At 44.0% G+C, this 25296-nt stretch overlaps 1 protein-coding gene across 7 annotated transcripts in view; it reads left to right on the top strand.

Moving 5' to 3' along the window:
• Oca2 (OCA2 melanosomal transmembrane protein) overlaps nucleotides 1-25296 on the top strand; it is a 246729-nt gene that overhangs the window by 151020 nt on the left and 70413 nt on the right. For 5 of the 7 annotated variants that reach the window (XM_038313651.1, XM_038313654.1, XM_038313649.1 and 2 more), the window contains 2 exons: nucleotides 16689-16748; nucleotides 17392-17496. The exons of 1 other annotated variant lie outside the window; for it this stretch is intronic. In XM_038313651.1, the coding sequence (XP_038169579.1) occupies nucleotides 16689-16748; nucleotides 17392-17496 (165 nt within the window). The remainder of the gene's footprint in view (nucleotides 1-16688; nucleotides 16749-17391; nucleotides 17497-25296) is intronic. One more of the 7 variants, XM_038313652.1, reaches the window with a different exon arrangement.

Here is a 25296-nt window from a genome sequence, read left to right as displayed (position 1 = left end):
CGCCTTGCGGTTAATAATACCAGCTCATTGTGACTCAGTTTACCAATCAGGCTTCACAGTTCAGGAAGAGGGAGGAGGGTAGGAGAGCAGACATTGCCATGCGTTCTCCCTGACAGTGTCAGTGTAGAGATGCTCTCTCTGTTTCTTTTTTGATTTCTTCTTGCTTAAAAGTCACCCAAGAGGCCCTAGCCTCAATGGCTCCTCTACTAGGGTGACCTCTGAGTGCTCTCAACTGTAAAGAAGTATTATAGTTGTGAGTCTCTGCAGATGACCAGACACACACACACACACACACGCACGCACACACACACACACACACACAAACACACACCTTTGTTTCTTTAAAAAAAAAACAAAGAGAAGGAGACCAATTTATTAAGTGGCCTGGAAAGAGGTGGTAATGTTTGTCCAGTTATTTATTTAGATTAAGCTTTCATACAGAGAAGCGTTAATGTTTTAGGGAAGCTAGAGACTCCGTTGCTAATCAGTGGAGGAAACTGGGTGCCCCATGGATGGGGTAGTTTCAGGTACACCTGCATGCGGGCTTAAAGCATGACTGGAAGAGGTCCGACCACCCTCTCTTGCTACTTTGTTACATCTAGCTTCTAAAATCCGGACTTAGTTGGGCTTTTTTTCCTTAGAGGCTCTTCCTAAGACAGTGTGGAGTGAGAACCTAGGGTCCTAAATTTCTTAAAATCCATTCATTCATATTTAAATTTGGGAAGAAGAAAAACACTCAAAAATAAAATTATTCTAGAGATAATTATGGTCTGAATAAGTTCCGTTTAATGAGATTCTCCAAGCATGATATGTTGAGTAAATCAAATCAATGATACACTTTAACATTCTGCAGTTATGAAATCATTTATACCACATAAAAAGAAGCATTACACAGGCTTTAATTTTCTTCAGAATCTGCTTTTTGCTAAAACATAGAAAAAAAACAGTTTCTTCTTTCCTGACTTCAAAATTTGACGATATTCTTTGCTTGGAAGAGATTGGTCAGTGGGGCTTCTCCCACTCTGCGCGCTAAGACAGGCCACCTAACCCGGATCAGGAAACAGGAGAATCTCTACCTTCTCCAAGGCAGAAGGATTTCTGATGGAGGGGAAATGACGGGGAATGTTTAGCGGAATCTTTCCATTTTAAGACTGAACCTTGAAGGTGAACAATTGAAGAGTGGCCCTGGGACACACACACACCCCCATTCTCCGACTCTGGGTGTGCACTCTGCTCAACATTGGAAGCCTGGCTCACTGGGCAGAACCTACTGACTGCACAGCATCCCAGGTGGGCTTGGCTTCCCTTACCTTGCAGAAGAGCAGAGTTCAGCAGCCGTGTTCTGCTGTTCCTTGCGGTGTTAAGTCTAGGATTCAGATGGCTACTCACTTACGATGTCATCTACCACTTCACCTCAGGACTTTACCCAGACTGGCTGTATTGGTTCTGAGCCCAGGTCAGCTCCAACCCCTATGGTGGTGGTGGGGGGTGGGCAATTGTGATTATAAAAGGGTTTTCCTTCAGTGTTACAACACTCAGGAACTTGAAAAATTGTTTTTCAGAATTTTAACAAATTACAAAATTCAGTTTCACAAGCAAAATAATTCATAATTGAATACCCTTCTTAACATTTTGATGTAGAGGGTTCCTATTTTGTGCATATATGGTAATTTAAAACCAAATTAGAATCATACACACATATGATTTTCTAGTGAAATTATTCCCAAGTAGTACATATCCTTCAATATTGTTCCTATGATTACTTCTCTATATGACTGTATATCATCCTAAAAGTGTTCACAGTGTTGGCTGTTTGGGTGTGCTATTGCCAACTTTCTCCTGTCCTTTGTTATTTAGATGATTTCCTATTTTTACTCACCTGGAAGAGCTCTGCAGACTATGCATCTCTCTCTCTCTCTCTCTCTCTCTCTCTCTATCTCTGTGTGTGTGTGTGTGTGTGTGTATGTGGTATGTGTGTGGTGTGTGGGGGTTGTGTGTATGTGGTGTGTGTGTGTGTGTGTGTGTGTGTGGTGTCTATGTGTGATGATGGGAATTGAACCTAGAACCCAGGGCCGTATACATGCTTGGCAAATATTCTATCATGAGCTAATCCCCAGTTCTGGGTAACTAAAGACTCCTCTTGTTAGACAGGGTTTCAGCAGGGAAAAAAAAAACTATATGCCTAAAGTCAGAGTTTGGGGTCAGGGGGAATGGGTATGTTGAGTTGTCCAGAAAACTTGGAAGTCATTGCCACAGAGGCTATAGCTTCCCAGGCTTGAATGGGAGCTGTTCTTGTGGGGGTGACCTGGCCTTGTCCCATGAAGGAGGCTGCTGGAAGAAAGAGCAGCCCACCTGGCACGGGCTGTGCTGACCCCTGCTTTCATCTGTTTTCTCCTACCTATGTCTCCCACACTCACCGGCTCTCAGAAGACAAACCAACCTGACTGACCTAGGTCGCAAGGAGAGGTGGGGGCAGGCCAGAAGCTGGGGAACAAAACTAAGCTGGAGGCAGGACTGAGGGACACATAGAAGGTTCCCCAGACCAGGTCTCCACTTGGGATTGTTGAAATTTATGCCTCCCCCCTTTTTTTTGGAGAAAGTTACTTGTCCCCAGTCTGAGTCATATAAATCTTGTCAAATGCTATATGATATAGTGATGCCAATTCAATTACAGCCATAGAAGAAAACGTTTGCTCTCTTTATTGTCCGGCTCCATCTTCTGCTGATAAAGCAAAACAGCTGAAACCAAATAATTTATAAAGAACAGAACTTTATCTGGCACACAGTTCTGAAGCCTGGGAGCCCAAGAACACGGCCCTGATACCTGTGAGGGAGTTCTTAGTACGTTGTGGCATGGCAGAGGGCATCTGGAAAGACAGAGCCCGTGTGTTGATTTCAGTCTCTCCTGGTTCATGTGATGCTGATGTCATCAAGAGGGCCCTACTCTCATGACCTTATCTTGTCCTAAGTATTTCAAACACTCACCATTGAGTTCAGTCACCATATGGATTTGGTTTCCAACACATGAGCTATGGGGAAGATGCTCCAAGTGTGTCCTGTAACAGAGAGTAAAGCAGGCAAGGGGAGAGGCGCCAAGGCTCCCTGGCTTGGCTTCTATAGGAGACTGTCAAGTAAGTCCGAATTGCCCATAGACTTTCTTCCCTAATGCCACGTGCTTCTTAGCTCAGCCACCACCTCAGCTTCATATCTTCTGTTTATTTCTGGGGTGGGTCAGACCTTCGTTGTCATAGACCCCCAAATCCTCCTGAAGTGCTGAGGTGTCTCTGAACAGGGCTGTTGTGATGTTTGTCTACTCTTTTCTGTGTGATGATATTAAGGCTTTGGAGCCACAGATGGCCAAGCGGTACCTGACATTTCAACCCAGCAGACCTTCCATTAGCCGGTAGGGGAAGGTCTACTCTAAGGTCGTTAGTTTTCTTTCATCCCTAAAGGAACGGCTTTATTGCTTCCGACACTTGAGAAACACTGCAGCTTTTCCCTTTGTCCTAGCAGTTTCCCATGAGAAACTGCCGCTTGAATTTGTATTTTCCTGTCGGTAATAGAGAAGCATCTCTGGCTCTTTCCAGAGAGTTTTGAGTTCAGTTTTTACATGTGTAGGATGCGTCTTGGTGACTTTCTTTGGTTTGTTATATCATCATTTTCCTGCAGTTCACTCGGCCACTTAAGAGTTTGTGGTTTTCGTCAAAGTTGGTGCATTTAAACGTTTATTCTTAAGCCACCCTTTCGGCTCTTTTCCAGTTCGGTCACCCTTTCCGGACTCCAATGGCGGGAATCCCAGATTGGAAGAATGAGTCTCACAGGCCCCCAGGGTTCTTCCTCTACGACTCCCATTTTTAGAGACTTGCTTTAAGTGGCTTATATTGAATGGACCCCGGTGCACTGAATGTAACCACTGGTTCTTCCCACGGTCACCTCAGTTACATATTGAGAAAAAATGTAAAGTTCTAAGAATTTGTATACTCTATCATCCAGCTATCTATCTATCTATAATCTATCTATCTATCTATCTATCTATCTATCTATCTATCTATCTATGTATCTATCTATCTATCCATCATCTATCTATCTGTCTGTCTGTCTGTCTGTCTGTCTCTCTCTCTCTCTATCTATCTATCTATCTATCTATCTATCTATCTATCTATCTATCTATGTATCTATCTATCTATCCATCATCTATCTATCTGTCTGTCTCTATCTATCTATCTATCTATCTATCTATCTATCTATCTATCTATCATTTATCTATTATCTATCATCTATCTATCAATCTATCCATCTATCATCTATCTATCAATCAATCTATCATCTATCTATCTATCTTCTCTCTCTCTCTATCTATCTATCATCTATTATTATTTATCATGTAACTATCTATCATGTATGTATGTATATATGTATGTATGTATCTATTATGTGCTTATCAATCTCTCTATCTATCATCTATCTATCTATCTATCTATCTATCTATCTATCTATCTATCTATCTATCTATTTATCAGTCATCTATCTTTATCCATCCAGTGTCAAAGAGGACTGAGACTCCAGGCATGCCTGGTCATGGGATTCCTTCTCTTGTCAAAACTGATTGGGAAATGCTGCTTTTTATTGGAGGTCTGGCAGACCTCTTTCAGCTGTGTTCCTCATCTATCCTGGTATCCCAAACCAGTTTGGATTCCTTTCCGCTTTCAGAGTACTCCTCTCGTTGCTTCTTGCTCTTTGTCAGAGTCGATGTAGGAGAAAGGGGTGTTGGACTTTGGTCTGGACTGGAAGTTTCATGAAGTTATCCGTTGGTTATTTTTCTTTCCCTCTGTGCCATTTGATTTTGACGTGGACATTTTATCTTCTCAGAAACTGATCTGAGTAAGACATTGGTAAAATTTCTTTGCATCTATTCTCCTAGTCTCGAGACTATAACTACTATGTGTCTTCTCTTAATCGTTAGCTTGAAATGGTTTTCAGGAACAGGGCCAGAGAGCAGGTTCAGTGGGTAAAGCACTTGCCACCACGCTGGAGGGCCTTAGTTCTATCCTTCCACTCCATGGCAAAAGGAGAGAATGGGCTCCCGTTGGTTATTATCTGACCTCTGCTTTAGCACAGTGGCTCACACATACCCATGCATATTAAATAATACATGCTTTAAGTGAACCTTTACAAATTTACAGAGACATATTTAAATTTTCCTTTGTCTGGAAATCTTAGCATGACCTGAGAGTCAGCGCTATTCCAGGCTTGCTGGAGAGCAAGCTGAGTAAATGACTTCTTGAAAGGCTTGTGCTTCGAGAGTCCCGAGTTCACCCTTTCGTCTATGATCCTGAAAAGCTAGCCGTCCCTTTTGGGGGAAGCCATCCGAGCAGCAGAAATCCTCCTGTACTGCCATGGGCACCATCCGTCCTTTCTGGCACTGGGGAGGCAAGAATCATAAGTTTCTGTACCACGGGCAGTAGCACATTGTTCTAGCCATATGTGGAGTAACACCCGAGTCTCAGCTATGACCTCGATAGCTGCACACAAACTAGCTGCAGCTCCTGCTCACTCCTATTGACACCGCTCCCACTGCACGCAGTGGCCTCTTGTTGGGTGGGTGTGCACTTGTCCTGTCACCTCTAGATGGGGGGCTCCTCCCCAGCATTCTAGGGGCTAGCTTGCCCTCCAGCGTCTGCTCCATGCCCATCCTCAGGGAGGCCCTCCGTCATCTCTCCATGGAAAGAGCTCCGTGTCTTCTTGCTGGCTTCCTCAAGCACTCCATGATCGTCCAGCAGCTTACTGTGGGTTCTGCATGATAATGATGCTCTACTATACATGTGTGTGCCTGTACATACGTGCAAGTCTTTCTTCGTGTTGGCCTTCACCAGGATTTAAGCTCTGGAAGGACCAGTAAGGCTGCTGTTGTTGAATCCCAGCCCGCCTCACAGTGTGAGCCATGGAGCATGTGCTCCATAAATAACGACAAAGAAGGAAGGATGCAGAGGAGGCTGAGTCGTATGAGATGCAGAATTATGACAGCCATCTATTTATAAAATGCGTATTCTTATTAATTCAGCTGTGTGTCCGAGAATGCAATAGTCATTTGTTGTGTGGAGAGAGGTTCTCAGAGAGAAAGCCTCTTGTCGTATGGTTTTTATTTATCTCTTTTAATCACAATTTCAAACACAGAATAAAGCAAAAAAAAATAGTGATAGCTCCTGCCGCTGTTGAAAGGTTTTGGTGGCTGCCTGTTTCCTGGGCAGTTCTGTATTCTTTGCCTTTGCAATCAATAATCGTATAGCTAATAGGCCACGTAAAGGCTCCAATTTATAGGCTGAATGTAATAATTGTATTAATAGTTGATAAGTCATGCCAAATTTCAAAGTAGCCTCTGCTGTGATCTGCTAGGCTTTCCCTGGCTCCTAGCGTTTGGGCATGTGTGTGTACACATACGTATGTGTGCGTGCCTGAGTGCGTATGTATAGTTACTGAGAGAAGTTCTGCAATTCTTATTCTATTACATGTCTTGGGAAGCTTTAAGGTCACCGGAGAAATCACATGGTGGTTACACAGACTAACAGAACAGCTGTCACTGGGGTGTTGGTGAGAGCTGAGAGTGTCTCTGCACATTGACGTTTATAGATCCAGAAATACCTGTCACTGAGGAATCTGAACTTCCTTCTTTCTGGCTCTTAGTTCAGTTCATAGGATAATTTAAAAATGGACTAGAAAGGACAATTAGATTTCAATTAGCCACCGTGGTGGCTGCTGGGAGAAGGAAGACGAGAGAAAGGCATGTTAGTTTTAGGCAGGCAAGCGGCTGTATAACCCAAAGGGGAGGGTGGGTAGCTTCAGCGAAACTGAGGGAGCAGAGTGCCCAGAACAGCATGCTGAGACTTTGGGCACTGTCTAAGGGAAGAAAGTAGGAAGAAAAGGCAAGGTTGTGCTTTTCTTAGTTACACAGGAAACTGGTAGGCTGTGGTGCTACTTGGTAGGAGCTCTGTGAGTGGCAGTCTGGAGCAAGGAATTCTGGGTGACTTCATGAAGGGACGAACCATTCCTTCCTACCCCTTAGCATGTCTTCAAAAGACCCAGCTTGCTTGTGAAGGCTGGAACTCCTGCCCAGTGGGTTAACTCTTCAAAGGAGGGAATAATAGCTTTAGAAGGCTTTCTGTATCTTAGACTGCCATTTCTACCCAGAGCCAGAGGTAACACTTAGCCATGTTCCGACCTGAAGGAAATCACGGTCTTACCGGAGTCAACAAAGCCTGGAGGCATCTTCCCTTTCATAGACTAATCTGAACCCTAGTGAGCAGCAGTGCTGGCGTTTACCTTTCTAGGGGAGCCGGGGAAATGGGAGGTGAGGTCTGAAGCCTCACTGATCTCCATGGGTACCGTCACAGCCGTGATGCTTTTTCCTACCTTTGAGGGAAATAACAAATAATAATTAATAATAAAAACAAGAAAAACCCAACTAAACAAAACCCTACTCCCATTTAAAAAAAGAAAACCAAACAAAGAGAAACAAAATCAAAGCAGAAGTAAAAACTAATAAGAGTTGATTATTACAAAAATACAGAGAGATCTTAAATTTTGCTCCATTTTGCTTTTCGTCCATGTGGCTCCATGGTTTTCTTTTATGGGATATAAAGTAGACAGGATGGGCGATTAATTTACAGATGACCCCAAAGCTTGCTGATTTTGGCCAGAAAGAACGTCACAAGAGGCTCACACTAGACTCTCAGAGTGGCCTCCTGGCTTTCTTGCAGACACAGGAACATGATGACGCTTGGCTGTGACTCTCTCTTGAACCTCAGTCACTATGAAAAAGCTTTCTTGGAAGGAAGATCGCCAATGATCTCCATGAGGAGACACATGCATAATCCTGGGGACAATTAATACACGGGCAGTTTTATTTTTGGACGTGGTGGCAAACATGGCTTACAATGAGCTCTTTATCAGTCTTTCTCCTTTTATAAGTTTGCCACGACGTTGCTCCCAAAATAGCACTTTAATTCAAGTCTATTTAAAACGATTGCGATTATAATGTATTCAGAATGTTTATAAAAATAAATAAATGCATCAACTGTTAAAGACGTAAGAATATTTTATGTTTGAGTGATTAAAATTTGGATTATTTTTCTTAGGTCAGATTTTAAAATGTGGCACAAATTATGAAAAGAAAAAAAACTCAGCAAGGGAAAATAATAGAAAACGAAGCCCAAAGGCATTGCTTTCTGCTTGACGTCTTGAGTATCAGCATTGCCGTACCTTTATTCCAGCATAGCCTGTGAGAGCAGGCTCTGAGGACTGTCCCCTTTCCCGTCCTTTGAGAGTCCATGCTGCTCTCTCTTACTTTGTAGAGGGTTCCAGCTTCCAAGAGACCCTGCCTCTGTTCTCACCCACTCCTGGGGTGCTCATGAGATGTGGGTCCACCAGTGAGGAGGAAGATGGGCACAGGGGAAGTGTGTTCTCTCTATTTCTAAGTGTAGACCTGGGTTGTTACTATCTGTATTTCACAAGCAGCAAGGGTGGCCAACTCCAATTCTGTTGACCACTGGAAACCCTCTAATGTCCATTCCTCCCTCTGATTAGAACAGGAAACGAAAGGAGCACGGAGTTCGAACAATGAACAGAAGTGAGTGCATGTCCGGGGGGCGGTGAGAGAAATACTGAGCAGCCCTCTCATGGGTGGCTTGACTTTCCCAGGGCAGGCCTCTATCATGGAGTGTCATGGTGACATTGACTGCCAGCACTCTGTCTAGAGGACCAGACCGTGTTCCCTGTGGGATGGATGGGCAGAGTATTTGACACAAGAGAGCCAGAAGGCTCAACCAGTACTATTCAGGATTTGCCCAAGTTTCACTCAGTTCCTGGATGTGTGGGATTGTCGCAGGCTAGCTGAACAGGTGACTGGCCAGCTCAGGAATGGTGGACGTGTGCTAGCTAGCCAGCCTGGAGAGTCTGACTGAAATCTGAGCCACTCAAGCCTCCGGATGACCACAGGACTATGTACATGGGAGATAGACCTCAGAGCAGGAGAAAAAAAAATAAGAATTTGAACCACCTCATATAATAATTTTTTTTTGATAGAGCCAAGGCTAGCTGAAAGGGAACATTGTAGATGAAATACGTGAAACAAGGAAACTCTAAAGTCATCTGATGCTCTGCTTTACGAGGATTCTGAGAAAAGAGCAAAGGCAACTACACAGAAAGAGAAAAACTAACAAAGATCAGCGCCGACAAAACGGCAAGAGGACCGCATAGAACATCAGCTAGAAACCGAGTCCCTCACCAAGAAATCAGAGGACACAGACTGCCAACATCAACAAGAAACTGGAGCTATAACCCAGACACTACAGACTTTAAAGTAACAACGAGAATTTATTAATACCTTTACAGCAATCAGTTCACCCATTTACATGAAATGAACCTGCTGTCTTGAAATAGAACACCCTAGCTGACTTCAGTTGCAATAGAAATTCTGAATACTATTACATCAATCAGAGAAGCTGAATTAATAATGTCAGTGTTCCCATCTGGAAAAGTTCAGACACAGTTGATCCCTCTGTAGAATTTTCTCAGACCTAAGTGAGAACCGATTCTAATCCCATAAAACCATTTCAAGAGGAAACTTCACTTTGTAACTTTTTGGGCATAGGCATTATGGGAGGAAGAAACTCAGAGCAACAGATCTTATGAACACAAGTTTAAAAATCTTTAACAAGATATTAACTGGAGGCAGGGCAGTGGTGGTGCATGTTTTTAACCCCAGCACTTGGGAGGCGGAGGCAGGTGGATCTCTGTGAGTTTGAGGACAGCCTGGCCTACAAAAGCTAGTTCCAGGACAACCAAGGCTTTTACATAGTGAAACCCCATCTCCAAGGGAAAAAAAGATACTAACTGGATACCACATGTACAACCATTAACTGCTCCCAGGTCACATGTACAACCATAACAGTTCCCAGGTCACATGTACAACCATAAAAACTCTAGTTCACACATACAACCATAACAGCTCCAGTTCACACGTACAACAACAACAGCCCCCAGTTCACATGTACAACCATAACAGCCCCCAGTTCACATGTACAACCATAACTGCTCCCAATTCACATGTACAACCATAACAGTTCCCAGTTCACATGTACAACCGTAACTGTTCCCAGGTCACATGTACAACCATAACAGTTTCCAGTTCACACGTACAACCGTAACTGCTCCCAGGTCACATGTACAACCGTAACTGCTCCCAGGTCACATGTACAATCATAACAGTTCCCAGGTCACATGTACAACCATAACAGCCCCCAGTTCACATGTGCAACCATAACAGCTCTCAGTATGACAAGTATGACTACTGCCTTGTGTCTAGAGGACATGGTTTCCCTGTATTCATTTACTGTCTGGATTGTTGCAACCCTTACACCCCCTCTTTCAAAGCTATCCCTGAGCCCTGGGAAGAAGGGGTGCAATATAGGTGTTGCATTTAGGTAGGACTGATAATTCTGCAGGCTCTTGCTCTGTACCTTCTCCAGTTTGGGGTCTTTGTGTTGATCCTTATCTACTGCACGTAGAAGCTTCTCTGAAGAAAGTGGAGAGAAGCATTAAACTATGGGCATAGCGATATGTCATTAGGAGTAAATTTAATATTATGATTATTTAGCAGGAGTGGTAGTAGGTTCCTCCTTAGGTCTTATGACCTGCCTAGTCACTGCTTCTTAGCTTAGTAACTGGGCCTGGTATTGGTTTCCTCTTGCGGAGCGGGACTTAAATTCCATCAGAAAGTCACAGTTACTCCCAAGATGTTTATGCCACTCTTGCACCAGAGAGCATGTTTTGAAGGCTTGTCGTCAGGGTGGTTTGTAGGGTTTACAGCTGGGTAAGATCGATGCTTACTTTCTTCCTGCAACAGGATGCATGGCACCTTCCAGGGCTATGAGAGCTGGCTAGTATGGAAGAGGTGTCCAGATGATAATTGGGGTAATAGCTCCATGTTCAGGGATGGTAGTGCATGGTGTCTTCACATCCTTCAACAATAGGGTCTTACAATCATGTTCTGGAGGCTTACTGAGCACACTGGCAACAGCCTGCAGTGTTTGGTGATATTTTAGGATCTTACTGGCTAACAATTCTGAAAGAAGAAACCCATTCCTGTCTCTGGGTTTTTTTTTATTTGTTAGCTTGTGGTGTCTAGTAGGGGTGTTGCTGTTCTATTATGTAGTGACTGCTGGTGTATGCGTGTGTGTGTGTGTGTGTGTGTGTGTGTAACTGTGTGTATGTCTGTATGTGTGTGTGTGACTGTGTGTGTACCTCTGTGTATGTCTGTATGTGTCTGTATGTGTGTGTATGAGACTGTGTGCGTGTGTCTGTATGTTTGTGTCCCTGTGTATGTTTGTATGTGTGCATGTGTCTGTATGTGTGTATATGTGTGTGTGTCTGTGTGTGTCTGTATGTGTGCATGTGTCTGTTTGTGTGTGTCTGTATGTGTGTGACTCTGTGTGTGTTTATCTGTGTGTGTGACTCTGTGTGTGTGTCTGTATGGGTGTGTGTCTGTATGTGTATGTGTGTGTCTGTATATGTGTATCTGTGTGACTGCGTGTATGTGAGACTCTGTGTGTGTCCGTGTATGTGTTTGTATGTGTGTCTGTGTGACTCTGTATGTGTGTGTGTCTGTCTGTATGTGTGTGTGTGTGTGTGAGGGAGCTTCAGCGGTGATAAGTAGGTTTCCATCTGACGTTTTGGAAGGGTGTCTAGTTATTTACCACATACTCATTTCTCATCTTTAGTGAGACCCGTTTCTTGCTGATACCCCCATACTCTGTGGGTTTTCCCACCACTTATTTCTTTTACCGGTTTCCCTGTAGTTGGTCTTAGTAAAACTACCAACTATGAGTTTGTTTTTAATTATTTTCTCCTCTTGTAATTGTTACTATTCCTTATCTTTAAAGACCTAAGTTGTTCCTTGTTAGCTCTTTTTTAATGGTAAATGTTTGCATTTATTTTAAAAAGCTTAGTTACTACTAAGCACTTTTTAAACAAAACTAATAAACAAGAATAACTTTCAATACAGAAATTTTATCCATAAACAAGATTTAAATTTATTTCAACATTGAAAGCCAAGAAGAATTGGAAAAAAATACAAAGCAAAACACTTCTGAGTCAACCTGCTTTCTCCTTTTTGAATACACTGTACTTGGAATGGCAGACATATACTGAAGGAGACAGCAGAACGTGCGTTTAGTCTACATATCAGCATGAAGAATGACGTGCAACTCATGATTTTCTTTTCACTGCTGTTTTTACTTGAATCACTAAACAAAGGGTTTGGCCTGGTTTGGTTTCCACTTGAGAGGAAGATGACCTTCTTCCCAGACTGACCCTCTTTTTGTGCCAGACACCAAGGGTGTCTTAGATTTTCTGTTTTGGAGAACTTAAGCAATAGGTACAGGAAAAGGGACCTGTCACATTAATTTGGCGCCTGAATCTAAAAGTATGAATTGATGTGTGCAAAGTGTCTAAGAAGGATCATAGTGCTATAGAGTTCTGGCTTTTATCTCGTAAACATGGCTTCTTTCTTCAAAAGCAAAGTGGTCTTCTAATTTTTTATGAAATAAGCAAATATGCCATTTTGTCTTGAGTATACAGTTTCAGGAAGCTACTGAAAGTTCTGACTCAGGGCTTTTTAACAGTTTAAGCAATTATTAATATATTTTGGAAACTCCATCTGCATAATTCTTCAGTGCCTTGAAAGAATTACTAACTTGGCAACACTTAAAACCTTGTAGTAGGCAACTTTTAGTGCACTGGGTCATGATATGGATGTTCCGAATCATAGAGCTAAACACGTGCGACAGCGGCTCTGCATGTGCACATGATACGCACGCTCCTGCCATACGGCCAAGTGTGCAACAGCGGCTCTGCTTGTGTGCTGGGTTTGCATAATTCTTTAAGGGGAGTGTTCTACATTTGTACTTGATACCTGGTTTTTGCTTCTGTTTTTTTTTTTTTTAAACTGATTATTCAAGGCCGTAGCACTGTTAACAAAAGAATAGTGTTTGCTATGAGTAGGCAAAGTCACCTTGTTAACCTCTTGACGCTGGCCTTTCCATGTTCACGCTTTAGCTTGCTCAGTATTTCTGTGGAAGGCTGCACGTTTCTCTTCAGCTCACCTTGGCAGCATCCTTCAGACTTCCCCATGCACATCAATCACGTTTGCATTTTTACAAGGTTACGTTTATATCCAGTGCTGTCCTGAGCATGCGGAGGTCAGAGGACAGCGGGGGTGGGGGAGGGGGTGGGAGGGGGTGTTGCTTACCTCCTTCTATCACGTGGGTCCTTGCGATGAAGCTCAGGCTGTCAGCGCTGGGGTCAAGCGCCTTTCCCAGGCCCCTGCACTAGTTTGCCAGTCCTGTGTTCTTGTTCATTCAAATTACTTTTGCTTACACCATGCTTCTTGAGATTGCACAGTCAGCTTTGTAAACTGACTGTGGAATTGTCTCCTCGGCCCCGTTGGTCTAGCTGTTTACATTTCATTTACTTTTGAGTCTACCTTATTGGTTATGTGTGATTTAGAATCGCTTGCTATTTATCAGTAATAAAAAGAAGCATGAAGCTTTCATTAGTTAAAATACTCTTGGTACGTATTTTTCTTCGGCGTGTTTACTTTTGGGTATCTTTAACAAATTTTATACATTTGGATTTTAATCCAGTGTGACGACTTTCAATATTTAAGTAAGGCTTTCATTTTGATTTTGTTTTACCTTGCTATTTTATCTTATTGCCTTGCCTGTTTCATTATTATTTTAAGATGAGATTATTCTATGCAGCCAAGGCTGCTCTCAGACTTGTTGTGTAGCCTAGGTCGCTCTTCGGGTCATCAATGCGCCGTTGTCTCTCAAGTGGCCGGGACTATCACAGTGAATATCATAGGTCCCCACCACACCTGGCTGAAAACACTATTTTATTGAGCCCCATGTCTTTATTTTCAGTTTCTCCTTTTAGTTTATTTGATTTGACTATTGATCTCCCACAGTTATACACCTGATATTTTCAGGGCTATCATGTGACTCCGAGACAGCCTTCATCTTTAACTCATAAATGGCCGATTTTAATTGACATTTTAATACTCTTCGACCCTTAGTTCCTCTAAACAACATTCTCTGAGTATCTTTTATCTATGAATTCTCAGTTGTGAAATGTTATTTCTTTCCTATTTTAGCACTTCTACTTGTATCCATGTCTTCTTTTGATTTGATGGTCCAAGGCTGTAATCTCATCACTGATCTTGACCTCAGGGTTCAGGAGCGCCTGCATTAATCTTTCTCAGGATGACTTGTGGCACTGGTTTGGCCAGTGTCCAGTTTCACTGCTGCTTACGTCCTGACTTCAGGTGGCTGTGCTCCTCAAGCTGCCCGCCAGTTTTCTGTCTTTGCCACTCAAGCTTTAAGCTTCTACTAGGCTATGGGTAGTGTTTGCTTGCAGAAAATTTACATGGCTGACTAATTCAGCCATGAGCTAAAGAGTCTGTGGATGCAGAAGGGCCTGCGCTCTGCAGCCCATTGTTCTGGAGGTGACAGCTAGGAGTTCCTGTCTTGGCTTCTCTCCAGGCACGTGTGTCCTGTGTGGTGCTGTGAGGTACAGCATACCCTTTTCTCTACTGTGTATCATGGATGGAGATAGTGATGTGCACAGACTTCACGTACACGCCAACTTTTTCTTTTGAAGTGCCGACTTTATCCATGCTAAATGGAATCACTGTATATTTGATTTACCACCTTATATCACAATGCACAGCATTCATATTTTCCTTATAACTTGACTTTTATTTAATTATGAGGTCAGATATTTTGAAGAGCATTATTTGGTGGAATGTTCAAGTCTGTTGAAGATAGTACTTTATCTTTTCATACTGCACACATAGGTTTTGAAATTTTATGTGATATCAGGCATCTACATGTACACATTAGATGTGCACAGCATACTGTGGATGAATGTACACATTGGAGCATCTTTATATATCATCTGGCAGAGAATTTTAATGTAAATTGGACAAAAGGTTAAGTTGGATTCAATTTTTTACATGTTCATTATCATTTAATTAAATGTGGGCTATGTTAGATTACTGGATAGTGAAGGTATTTATTTACTCTCCTCTGAGACTCAGCCTGTGTTTTTCTTTGATGGTCCAAGGCTGGAATCCAAATGTGTAAGGGTCACATGGTCAGGTTGACAGTCTAACAGGAGTTAGAGACAGGGTGGCCATGACAACATTTGCAGAACAGTTTACCTGAAGAGCAGGGTCCTACCCTAAATGTGGATGGTACTGTTCCATGCACCAAGGTCCTAAATTGTTATTAAGGGTGAAACAGAGTGAAGTGTGGGCGTTCATCTAGTCTTGTTTCCTGAGAGTGGATGTAGAGCAACCAACTTCCTCATGCTCCTCTTGCCTGTCATCCTTTCCCCGCCATGATGGACTAGACCATCAAGTTCTAGGCCCAGACCAACTGTCTCCCTTTGCTTTACTTTCCCATTTGTTGTTGCAGAAAGAATAAATGTAATAATACCATACCAATCTTCTTTATTATTCTTCTCATTGCTATAATAACTTGGCAGAAGGGAGAATGTGTGTTGCCTCACAATTTGAGAGTTTCATCATGGAGAAAGTGGCAGAAGCATGAGGGAGACATGTCACGGCCACAGTCAGGGAGTCAAGGGAGAAGAACGCTGCTACTCAACTTGCTTTCCCTTTTCCACAGACATTCCTAGAGGCACGTCACTGAGGGGATTCACAGACATTCCTAGAGGCACGTCACTGAGGGGATTCACAGACATTCCTAGAGGCACGTCACTGAGGGGATTCACAGACATTCCTTGACAATGATGAGATTGACAGGCTCCAAGTGTTGGTAGTATTGGAACTGGGCAGCCCTGATACGGAGAGATTATCCTGATCTAGTAATGTTAAAAACTAAGTTGATTGAGGGTTGCTTTTGAAGTCCTACCTTCTTCAAACAGAGTCCACTTGGAAACGACAGATGGGTGGGGATTCTGTAACTTGAATGCACACACATTCAAGTTGACATTTCCATATTACCCTCCCCTCAATGAAACCCCAGAGGAAATGTCCCACACTGCAGCGGTAATGGGCAGAGGGGTTGCTGTCCTTTCCTGGTGCTGGGTCTCCTGCCTGAGACGGAGCTGTGGTCAGAGCACAATCTCCTGAGCTTCTGTTATCTTCTTCTACTCCTCTCTGGAAGACACATTCCTCATGCTGGGAAAATGGAAATGTGCCCATGAGATGTGCTTTTTTTTCTTGCTTTAAGGTTTGTAAGAACCGCATTAAACAAACAAACAAACAAACAAACAAAAAAACACCTCGAACTTTTGAGATACTTTGGAATTGGAAGTGCAGCTTACTTTGAAAGGCCTTTTTTATGGATTAACATTTCTTCATGTGCAATCAAACGGTCTTTCATATAGGTTGACACAAATCAATGAGGAATTCCTGCCTCTGCTATTGTACATCTCTCCTCTGTGTGTCTTCCTGAGTATATATGATAGTAAATCTATTTATAGACTGTGTTAAGGACTCTAATCTTAAATGAGAAATGATAACCAGGGCCTACCTTATATTCCCCTCTAATTTGAAAGACAGAAGAAATCCACATCTATTCTCATTTGAAAACACCCCTTTCTTCCAGGCCTTGGCGCACCTTCACCTAGTAGAGTATGTGGGAGAGCAGACTGCCTTGCTGATCAAGGTACATTGAATGTTCTAGTAGAATGTGTTCTGGCCACTCGGTTTTGATTTTTGATGACAGAAACAAAGAAAAGAAATGTCTGGTAAGGTTACACTAATTACCTCAATTATGTCCAGAGCACTGAAGGGAGCCTACTTTATCCTGGGGAGCCTAGAGATGAAAGGATACTTTTATCAAAGGATACATAATTATAGATGCTTGCTATCTTGCTTTGGCCTTTAGTTAAATATGTCTAAGAAGGGGCAGCACACGGTGAGTGAATGCTGCAGAGATTCCCACCTTAGAACTCTGCTAGACTGCTGAGCAGGAGCCTGTCTCTGTGGCCACCGGATGTGGGGATGGAATGCTTGCTCCTCAACCTAGAGAGCCACTTGACTGAGAATGGACCCTCTATTCCTTGTGGCCAATGTTCCTGGTATGAGTGTGGCCCGGGTTTACAGGTCTATGCTTACCTTCATCCTATCAGAAGACACCATGCGTGATTGAGAAGCACAGTGGTTAATACGCAGCATGGCCATTATCTGCTCCTGGTTTGCCTGTCTATGCTTACCTTCATTTTATCATATGTCAGAAGACTCTTTGCATATGTGGTTGAGAAGTACAGTGCTTAATGAGTAGCATGGTCATTATCTGCTCCTTCTAGATGGTTCCAGAAGATCAGCGCTTGGCAGCTGCCATCGTGCTAATAGTGTGGGTCTCAGCCTTGGCATCGTCCTTGATTGACAACATCCCATTTACTGCTACAATGGTAAGTTGTGTGTTCCTGGGTGTTTAAGGCCCAACCTTAGCCTGCAATCATTCAGGCTCAGCTTTCCTTCCTAAGAAGCAGAGTATGAAACCAGCTCCTCCATTGCTATTACACATGAGGAAAAATCTTGAGCTGAGCCCAAGGCAGGTGGACATAGGAGCAAGAGGCCAATGACAGGCTGGAGATCAGCATCTTTCGAGTGGACGACACATCATGGGTGACTGTCTGTTTTGGGAGGCCAGTTGAGGGCTGATACCCCTCCTAGGAAACAAATGTTTGATTTTTCTTAAAGGGACTTCAAGACACCAAAAGACTGAGCCATTGCCTTTATTATCTTCAAATGCAGAAATTCCTTATTGGGAGCAGTCTGCATGGGTTCTGATACTTGGCCTGTGCAGGGATTTTTGAGTCTCTATTTGGTTCTAACTTCCAGCTGATACCAAGACTCCCCCCCCATCCCTGGGACATCTTCTGTGTCTCTGATTCTTTGGCTTAGTGCAGGGACTGTGAGCCATGGTGGGAAACCATTTATCTGTAATGTTTCATTTCTTCGAAGTAAAACAAACAGAAAGAGCCAAGACAAAGGCAGAAGCATATTCAAACTTCCCCATGTGCATGCCAGCAGAGCTCTGTAGGTGTCTGTATATACAGGCAGGACATGGTATAGTTAGATCTCCCCTGGACCCCATCTTGCTTCCCCAATCAACTATGTCTTAATAGAGCAGGTCGTTTGACCTCACACATACTTCATCACAGCTTTTCATGGTTTGCTTAAGAGTTGTGCTAGGCATTGAAGGTTTGCCCTTCACGCAATACATTTCCTTTATGCCAAGTAAGGCACCAATCTTCCCTACAAGTCTCTCTGGTCTGTATCTTGCTCCAATCCTTTATTTTGGGTCTTTTGAGATATTGTTTCTTGGGCTGGAGAAATAGATCAGCAGTTAAGAATACTGGCACCCACATGGTGGCTCACAATCATCTATGACTCCAGTCTCCGGGGATCCAGCCCCCTCTTCAGGCCTCTGATGGCCCCAGGAGTGCTCATGGTGTAAGACATAGTGAAGACAGAACAGGCATGTGCATAAAAGTTAAAAATTAAAAAATTGCTTCCAATTTCTCTTAAAAACAGAATCCAAATAAGTTTTAAAATTTTTCTTTTCCTTTTTAAAAACTTCTTTATTGAATCTTTGGGGGTTTCGCATCGTGTACCCCAGTTCTGTTCACCTCCTGGTTCCCCCATCCCCCCATCCTTTGTATTCCCCCTCCCCCCATGAAAGAAAACAAAACAAAGTAAGCAAGCAGGCAAGCAAACAAAAGCAAGAACAACAACAAAAACCCAATAAACTAAGACAGAACACAAACCACACCAGAAACAGAAAACTCTCTGCTTGTTCTCTCCTGCTTCTCCATCACCTCTTCATCCATCCTGATGGCGTTGGAGGCTTCCGTGTGTCATATCATAGACCCCTTTGTCCATCAGCCTTACTGGCAACTGTCCATTGCAATTGAACTGGTCTGTTTCAAGGCCTCTGACTTTTGATACACCATCCTCACTAGGTTGTTTTTTTTTTTTTTAATTTTCATGTAGATAACCTTAGCAGGTAACGACTTTATTCATAGTATTATAGTGAGGACCATTTAATTTGTAATGCATATAAAGTAGCATTAGTATTCCAACCTGTAGCAGAGTACAGCGTGTTCTCCCTTGGGTGAGCGCAAAGCCAATATGCACACAAGGCAGCAGAAGAATGAGGAAAGGCTTGCTGTTTGTGCAAGTGAAAAGAGCACTGGGAAGGCCCCCAAAGCACAGTCTCCTTAAACAAAGGAGACAAAGGGATTTTATTAGGGAAACTCATGCATATTCATGGAGAAACAAAAAGAGTCCTGCCTGGCATAAATGGATAAAAATGTGAATTAATCACAGTAGGTTACTTTCCCAAAGTAGCTCTTTGTTTACGTTCTCTCCAATCTACCCTCCTTCAGGCACCGGGAGTGCTTTACTGTGTCCCTGCCTGTCCCTCCTGCTGGGTCTCCCCTGTCCTGAGACACACTTGTCTCTGTGGCCCTAGGATGACCCTGCTCTAGCTCTAGCATCTCCTTGGCCTTTGCTTTGTGCATTTTGCCTCTGGTAGCAGGTCCTTGTCCCTTAGCTCTTCCCTTCTCTGTCCTGGCCCCCTGCACATGCAAGATTGCTGATGAAGACTGGGAATCCTAGGTTTCTGCTTGCAGAGCATGGGGGCAAGTGCCCCGCAGAGGCTTCGGATCCTGTGGCTTTAGCTCCACGTGCGGAAGAGGATGCAGTGGTCCTCGGCACTCGGCATGGCACTCGAAGGGTCTAAGTGTGGGGAGGCGGTTTTGTAGTAAAGAGACTGCGGGCTTGGCTGCTCCATGGTTGTTGTCGTCGTTTGTTTTGTTTTCTATTGTGACTAAGAGAGAGGGAATAATTCAGAGGCAACTGGAGGAGTTCAGAGTAGAGAAAAAGAGAAGGCAGACTAGATCTGGCCAGATCTAGAGAAGTGGAAGAGTGGGAGAGAATAGTGGAGACGGTGAGAAAGCAAGCCATAGAGAATAGAGCAGACCAGACAGACAGACAGACACACACACACACACACACACACACACACACACACACACACACACACGAGAGAGAGAGAGAGAGAGAGAGAGAGAGAGAGAGAGAGAGAGAGAAAGAGAGAGAGAAAGAGAGAGAGGGAGGGAGGGAGGGAGAGAAACAACATATGGGATAACAAGAGAGCAAAAGAATATATAGAGAGGCAGCTCGAAAGAGCGAGTGAGCGAGAGAGGGCTAGAAACAGAGTGGTGGAGACATCCTGTGGTCTCTGAGGATGGCTGCGGGAAGGAAAGGGAAGGGCCGAAGGGCAAGGGCCGAGCGCAGGTACTTGTGATAAGCAGGGAGCCTGGAGGCCAGCATGGGCTTTGATGACAGGCACTACAGGTGACCATCTTGTCCTCTCTGCCAGGGGTAAGGGACTCCTTCGGGAAACTGGGAAACAGTTTCACTAGTTCCTGAGGAAGGCTGGTTTTTATTTAACTACCAGAAATCCTTCTATAGTCCAGCTTAAACTCATTTCTAGACATGGACAGCCTGAGACCTGACTATGGGGGTGCAGAACTGGTGTGTTAGGTGGAAATCGCCAGCTGCCTGCTCCTGCTTTTGGTTGATTTGCACCTTTGCCGTCAGTCATCAGCTGCCTGGGAATTTTCCATTACTTAATAAAAGATCAGGGCTTGAGAATCTGTCCCCTCCTTCCTTCCTCCAAGTGTCTCCCTCCAACAGAACCTTCTCCTGGACCAGCTGTGGTAAGGCAGAGCCCACGCCCCTGGGTTTCAAGAACTGCTTCCTGGAACTTTCCCTCTCTGCCTCTCTGTCCAAGCCGGGGTGTGTGAAATGAGCCCCATCCTCCCACCCCCAGGAACCCATATTTGGTAGTTTTCCTCACCCATTTGGCTCTGCCCCCCTGACTGATGTGTGGGCATCAGTTCTCCCTGACTGGGTATCAATCAGTTCTTCTGTTTGAAGAGAGTCCCTTCTAACAAGAAGCACCTTGGCTCTACACAGCTGTGGAGCCTTCTGCATCCAGGGGAACACATAATGGAAATGCAGAAACGACCAAAGACCTGGCCAACACAGCTGCCTTTTGAAGGATGATCAGTTAGTACAAATTCAGTCACAGAGCTAGAGGCCACTTGGTGCAGCCAAGCACCTGCAGAAATCGTTTCCTGAGCACAATGGTTCTCAACCTTCCTAACGCTGCGAACCCTTAATACAGTTCTTCATGTTGTGGTGACTCCCAGCCATGAGATTATTTCATTGCTACTTCATAATTGCAACTCCGCTACTGTTAGGAATCTCAATGTGAATATCTGGTATGGAGATGGTCTTAGGTCATTCAGCGCCAAGGAGGTCACAACAGACAGGCTGAGAAGCCCTGCCTTGGAACAAAGGCTGAGTAATTCTTTTATCCCGAGGACACATAAGATGACAGAAACAATTTCAGCCCACCTCTTGTTTGTGTCGGGTCTCAGACGGGTACCTCCATCATCCTGCGACTGCGTACATGTTTGTCAGTGGTGTATCTCCTTTCTTCCGTGGGCCGGAAAGGATGTCCTGCCATTGGGAGGGAGAGGCTTCCGAGAATTAGCTCACAACTGGTACGATGCCGCCATGGAAATTCTCTTCATGCCCAGAGGAAAAGCAGTCATTCATTCAGTAGAGGAGTGGAGGCTTCCATGGTGGTTGGATGAGACTTCAGGGATATAATCAGAGCAGTATAGATGAAGGTGTCCACGTCCCAGGGTTTGAGATGAACTAAGTTTGTTATTAACTATTTTTTTTGAGACAAGGCTTCACTAAGTTGCCCTGGACCTTTAACTCACTATGTAGACCAGGCTAGCCTTGAACTCCCAAGTCTACCTATTGAATGCTGGAATTAAAGGTGTTTACCACTGTGCCTCACTACTTTAGCTATTATTTTGTTTTTTTAAAGATATTTATTTATTATTTATACAATATTCTGTATATGTGTGTATGCCCGCATGCCAGAAGAGGGCACCAGACCTCATTACAGATGGTTGTGAGCCACCACATGTGGTTGCTGGGAATTGAACTCAGGACCTTTGGTAGAGCAGGCAATGCTCTTAACCTCTGATCCATCTCTCCAACCCTAGCTATTATTTTGTTAAACTGAATTGAAATGTTTCTGACTTGTCATTTCTGAGTGTCCCTAGGTCACTGCTGTTATAGACAACAGCTGGACCTAACCCTCTGTCTTAAGCCCTTCTCTTCATTGCTTATTGTAAACTGTGAAATATTAAACAGGACTTAACACTGCTAATATTTAATGCAACAAGAACAGCCCTAGAGTATCTGAAGTGGTCAGTGTGAGGCCCTTGGTCCTCACCATATGCCAGGGTTAATCCCTTGCTTTCTAGAGATGGAGGAAACACCGCATGGTCTTGAGAAATGGAAGACGCTGGGGTCTTGGGGTGCAGATATTTCAGTATTTGAGCACACATTGCCATGCCTGGGAACCCCCTTCACACTCACTTGCTTTTTCTTCCTTTTCTTCCTGATGTGGGAGTCCCCTCTGTGTCCTGTGATTACCATTAATGAATAAAGAAATTGCTTTAGACCTATAGCAAGGCAGAACTTAGGTAGGTAGGGAAAGCTAGGCTGAATGCTGGGAGAAAGGAGGCAGAGTCAGAGAGACACCATGTAGCCCTGCCAGAGACGGATGCAGGAACTTTAGCTGGTAAGCCATAGCCACATGGCGATACACAGATGAATAGAAATGGCTTAAATTAATATAAGAGTTAGCCAATAAGAAGCTAGAGCTAATGGGCCAAGCAGTGATTTAATACAGTTTCTTTGTGATTATTTCGGGTCTAAGCTAGCCAGGCTGCCGGGAACCAACAAACAGCCCCCTCCAACATCTTCCAGCCTGCCTGCAGTAGGCAAGAGTTTGTGGGAATCTGAGTACAGCCCCGTGCAGCAGAATCCCTGGGGCTCTGATATGGTGCCCTCCCTCACAGCTGCATTGGGGACCTGAGGTACAGGGCTAAGGACAGAGAATTCTCAGTCTTCCTCTGTTGATGCCTCTTCTCTTCAAACTCCTTGGCTTGCACAGGAAAGAGTCTGTGACAGCTTCAGGTTTAACATATTACCGTTTTCCCCCTGGGCTATATTGTGATTTATGCACATAATTTTGTAGTTTTTAAAAACCGATTTCTTGGATACATACAGTTGTATGTGTTGCCATTTAGCTTAGCATGAAAGCCATGTTTTGAAGGCTCTCTTGTTCTTCAGTATCTTCTTATCCCAGGTTTCTTTCCAGGCCCAACGAGGAGGTATTCAGGCAGCTGTGGCTGTTGGCTGGAACAGCTGGTATAGGGAAAAACACTCAGGGGTGATAAAGGTCAAAAGTACTTCATACAAGCGTTCGCTTTTTGTTTTACACTTGATGCCATTTTTGCTTTTAGCCTTTTCTTTTCTAAAATGTTCAGAAACAAAATAATATAGAGAGCTGAGCCAGGTCCAGTGGACTGCAATTAGGCTAAAGAGCAGAGCAGTTATAGGGATGCATGGCTGTGTTTCTGCAGAGGGAGAATCTGGGATTGAATCCCAATATGCCATTTATGGGAGCTAAGTAAGGCCGTCTCTAGAGGAGTAGGGATGTGAGTAGCAAAGACACACTGTCTTCTCCATTAGCCTGGCAATGTGGGTTACAGGCCCTTCCCCAATGGGTAGGAATCAGTGAGCCCTCTTGGCTAGGGAAGGTGGCCTTGGAAGGACGTTACAAGGCATATTCTCTCTTCCTTCCTTCCTTCCTTCCTTCCTTCCTTCCTTCCTTCCTTCCTTCCTTCCCTCTTTCTTTCTTTCTTTCTTTCTTCCTTTCTTTCTTTCTTTCTTTCTCTCTTTCTTCCTTTCTCTCTTTTTTTCTTTCTCTCATTCTTTCTTTCTCTCTCCCTCCTCTTCCTCCTCCTCCTCCTCCTCCTTCTCCTTCTTCTTCTTTTCTCTCCTTCCTTCCTTCCTTACTTTCTTGGCTCACAGACTGGCAGGCATGTAGCCAGATTTTGGTCCACACTCTGCAAAGCACTATGTATATTTATTTAGGGTACTAAGATTCTGAGAAAAGGATAATCAGAGTATGACTCAGACACACAGGGCAGCAGACTGTCAGTAATAAAAACACTCAGGGAGAGGATACTTTAAAAACACATAATATATTTCTTACAGAAATGTCACAGACCGGCATGTTTCATTGGTTATAATAATACAGAATTTTTCCATTAGAAGAGGGCCACTGGCTATTGGTAGAGCTCCCTGGAAACCGACATTTCCAGTTGTAAAGTCTGTTACAAATGCCACAGCTTCAGGACAGCTGGGGAGAGCAGCGGTGAGAGGCAGCCTTCCCAGGGTGCAGCTTCTGAGCAGAGACTGTTTTCATGATTTGGTTGCGAAAACCACCATTATTGTGTCTTCTCATGCCCCACTTCCATGGTCTGTCTGGTTTTTTTTTTTACATCTCTCTTGTGTATGTGTGTGAGGTGTAACAGTGGTATGTGTGTGTGTGTGTGTTGTAACAGTGGTGTGTGTGTAACAGTGGTGTGTGTGGTGTAACAGTGGTGCGTATGTGTGTGTGTGGTGTAACAGTTGTGTTTGTGTGTTGTAACAGGTGTGTGTGTATGTGTGTGAGGTGTAACAGTGGTGTGTGTGTAACAGTGGTATGTGTGTGTGGTGTAACAGTGGTGTGTGTGTGTAACAGTGGTGTGTGTGTGTAACAGTGGTGTGTGTGTGGTGTAACAGTGGTGTGTGTGTGTGTAACAGTGGTGTGTATGTGGTGTAACGTGTGTGTGTGTGTGTGTGTCTGTCTGTCTGTCTGTGTGTACAGAGATCAACTTGCAGGAGTCAGTTCTCGCCTAACATGTGCTTCTGGGAGTTGAACTTGGGTCAAGTTTTGGCAACAAATGCCCTCTCTCTCTGAGCCGCCTCATTGGCCTGCATCTGTCGGCTAAACTGACAGCAGACACACTCGCAGAGTGACTTAATGTAGACTGATGACACCTCGGGAACAGCGTGACACCAGCAGGGGTTTGTGAACACTGGATTAATGGTTCTTAGGCACGATATGAAACATGACATGACATCATCCATAGTGTCCCATGGCAGCAGCCTGGGCAGCTTCCAATGAGGAAACCTGGCTCTTCGCCTTGGACCAGACATAGACAGATGGGTACACACTCAAGGTTTCGTGCACGTCAAAATTTGCTTTGACTTCT

Source organism: Arvicola amphibius, chromosome 12 (assembly GCF_903992535.2).
Source record: "Arvicola amphibius chromosome 12, mArvAmp1.2, whole genome shotgun sequence".
Taxonomy (NCBI): domain Eukaryota; kingdom Metazoa; phylum Chordata; class Mammalia; order Rodentia; family Cricetidae; genus Arvicola; species Arvicola amphibius.
Note: the sequence above shows the minus strand (reverse complement) of the source record. Positions and strands in the feature narration are given on the sequence as shown.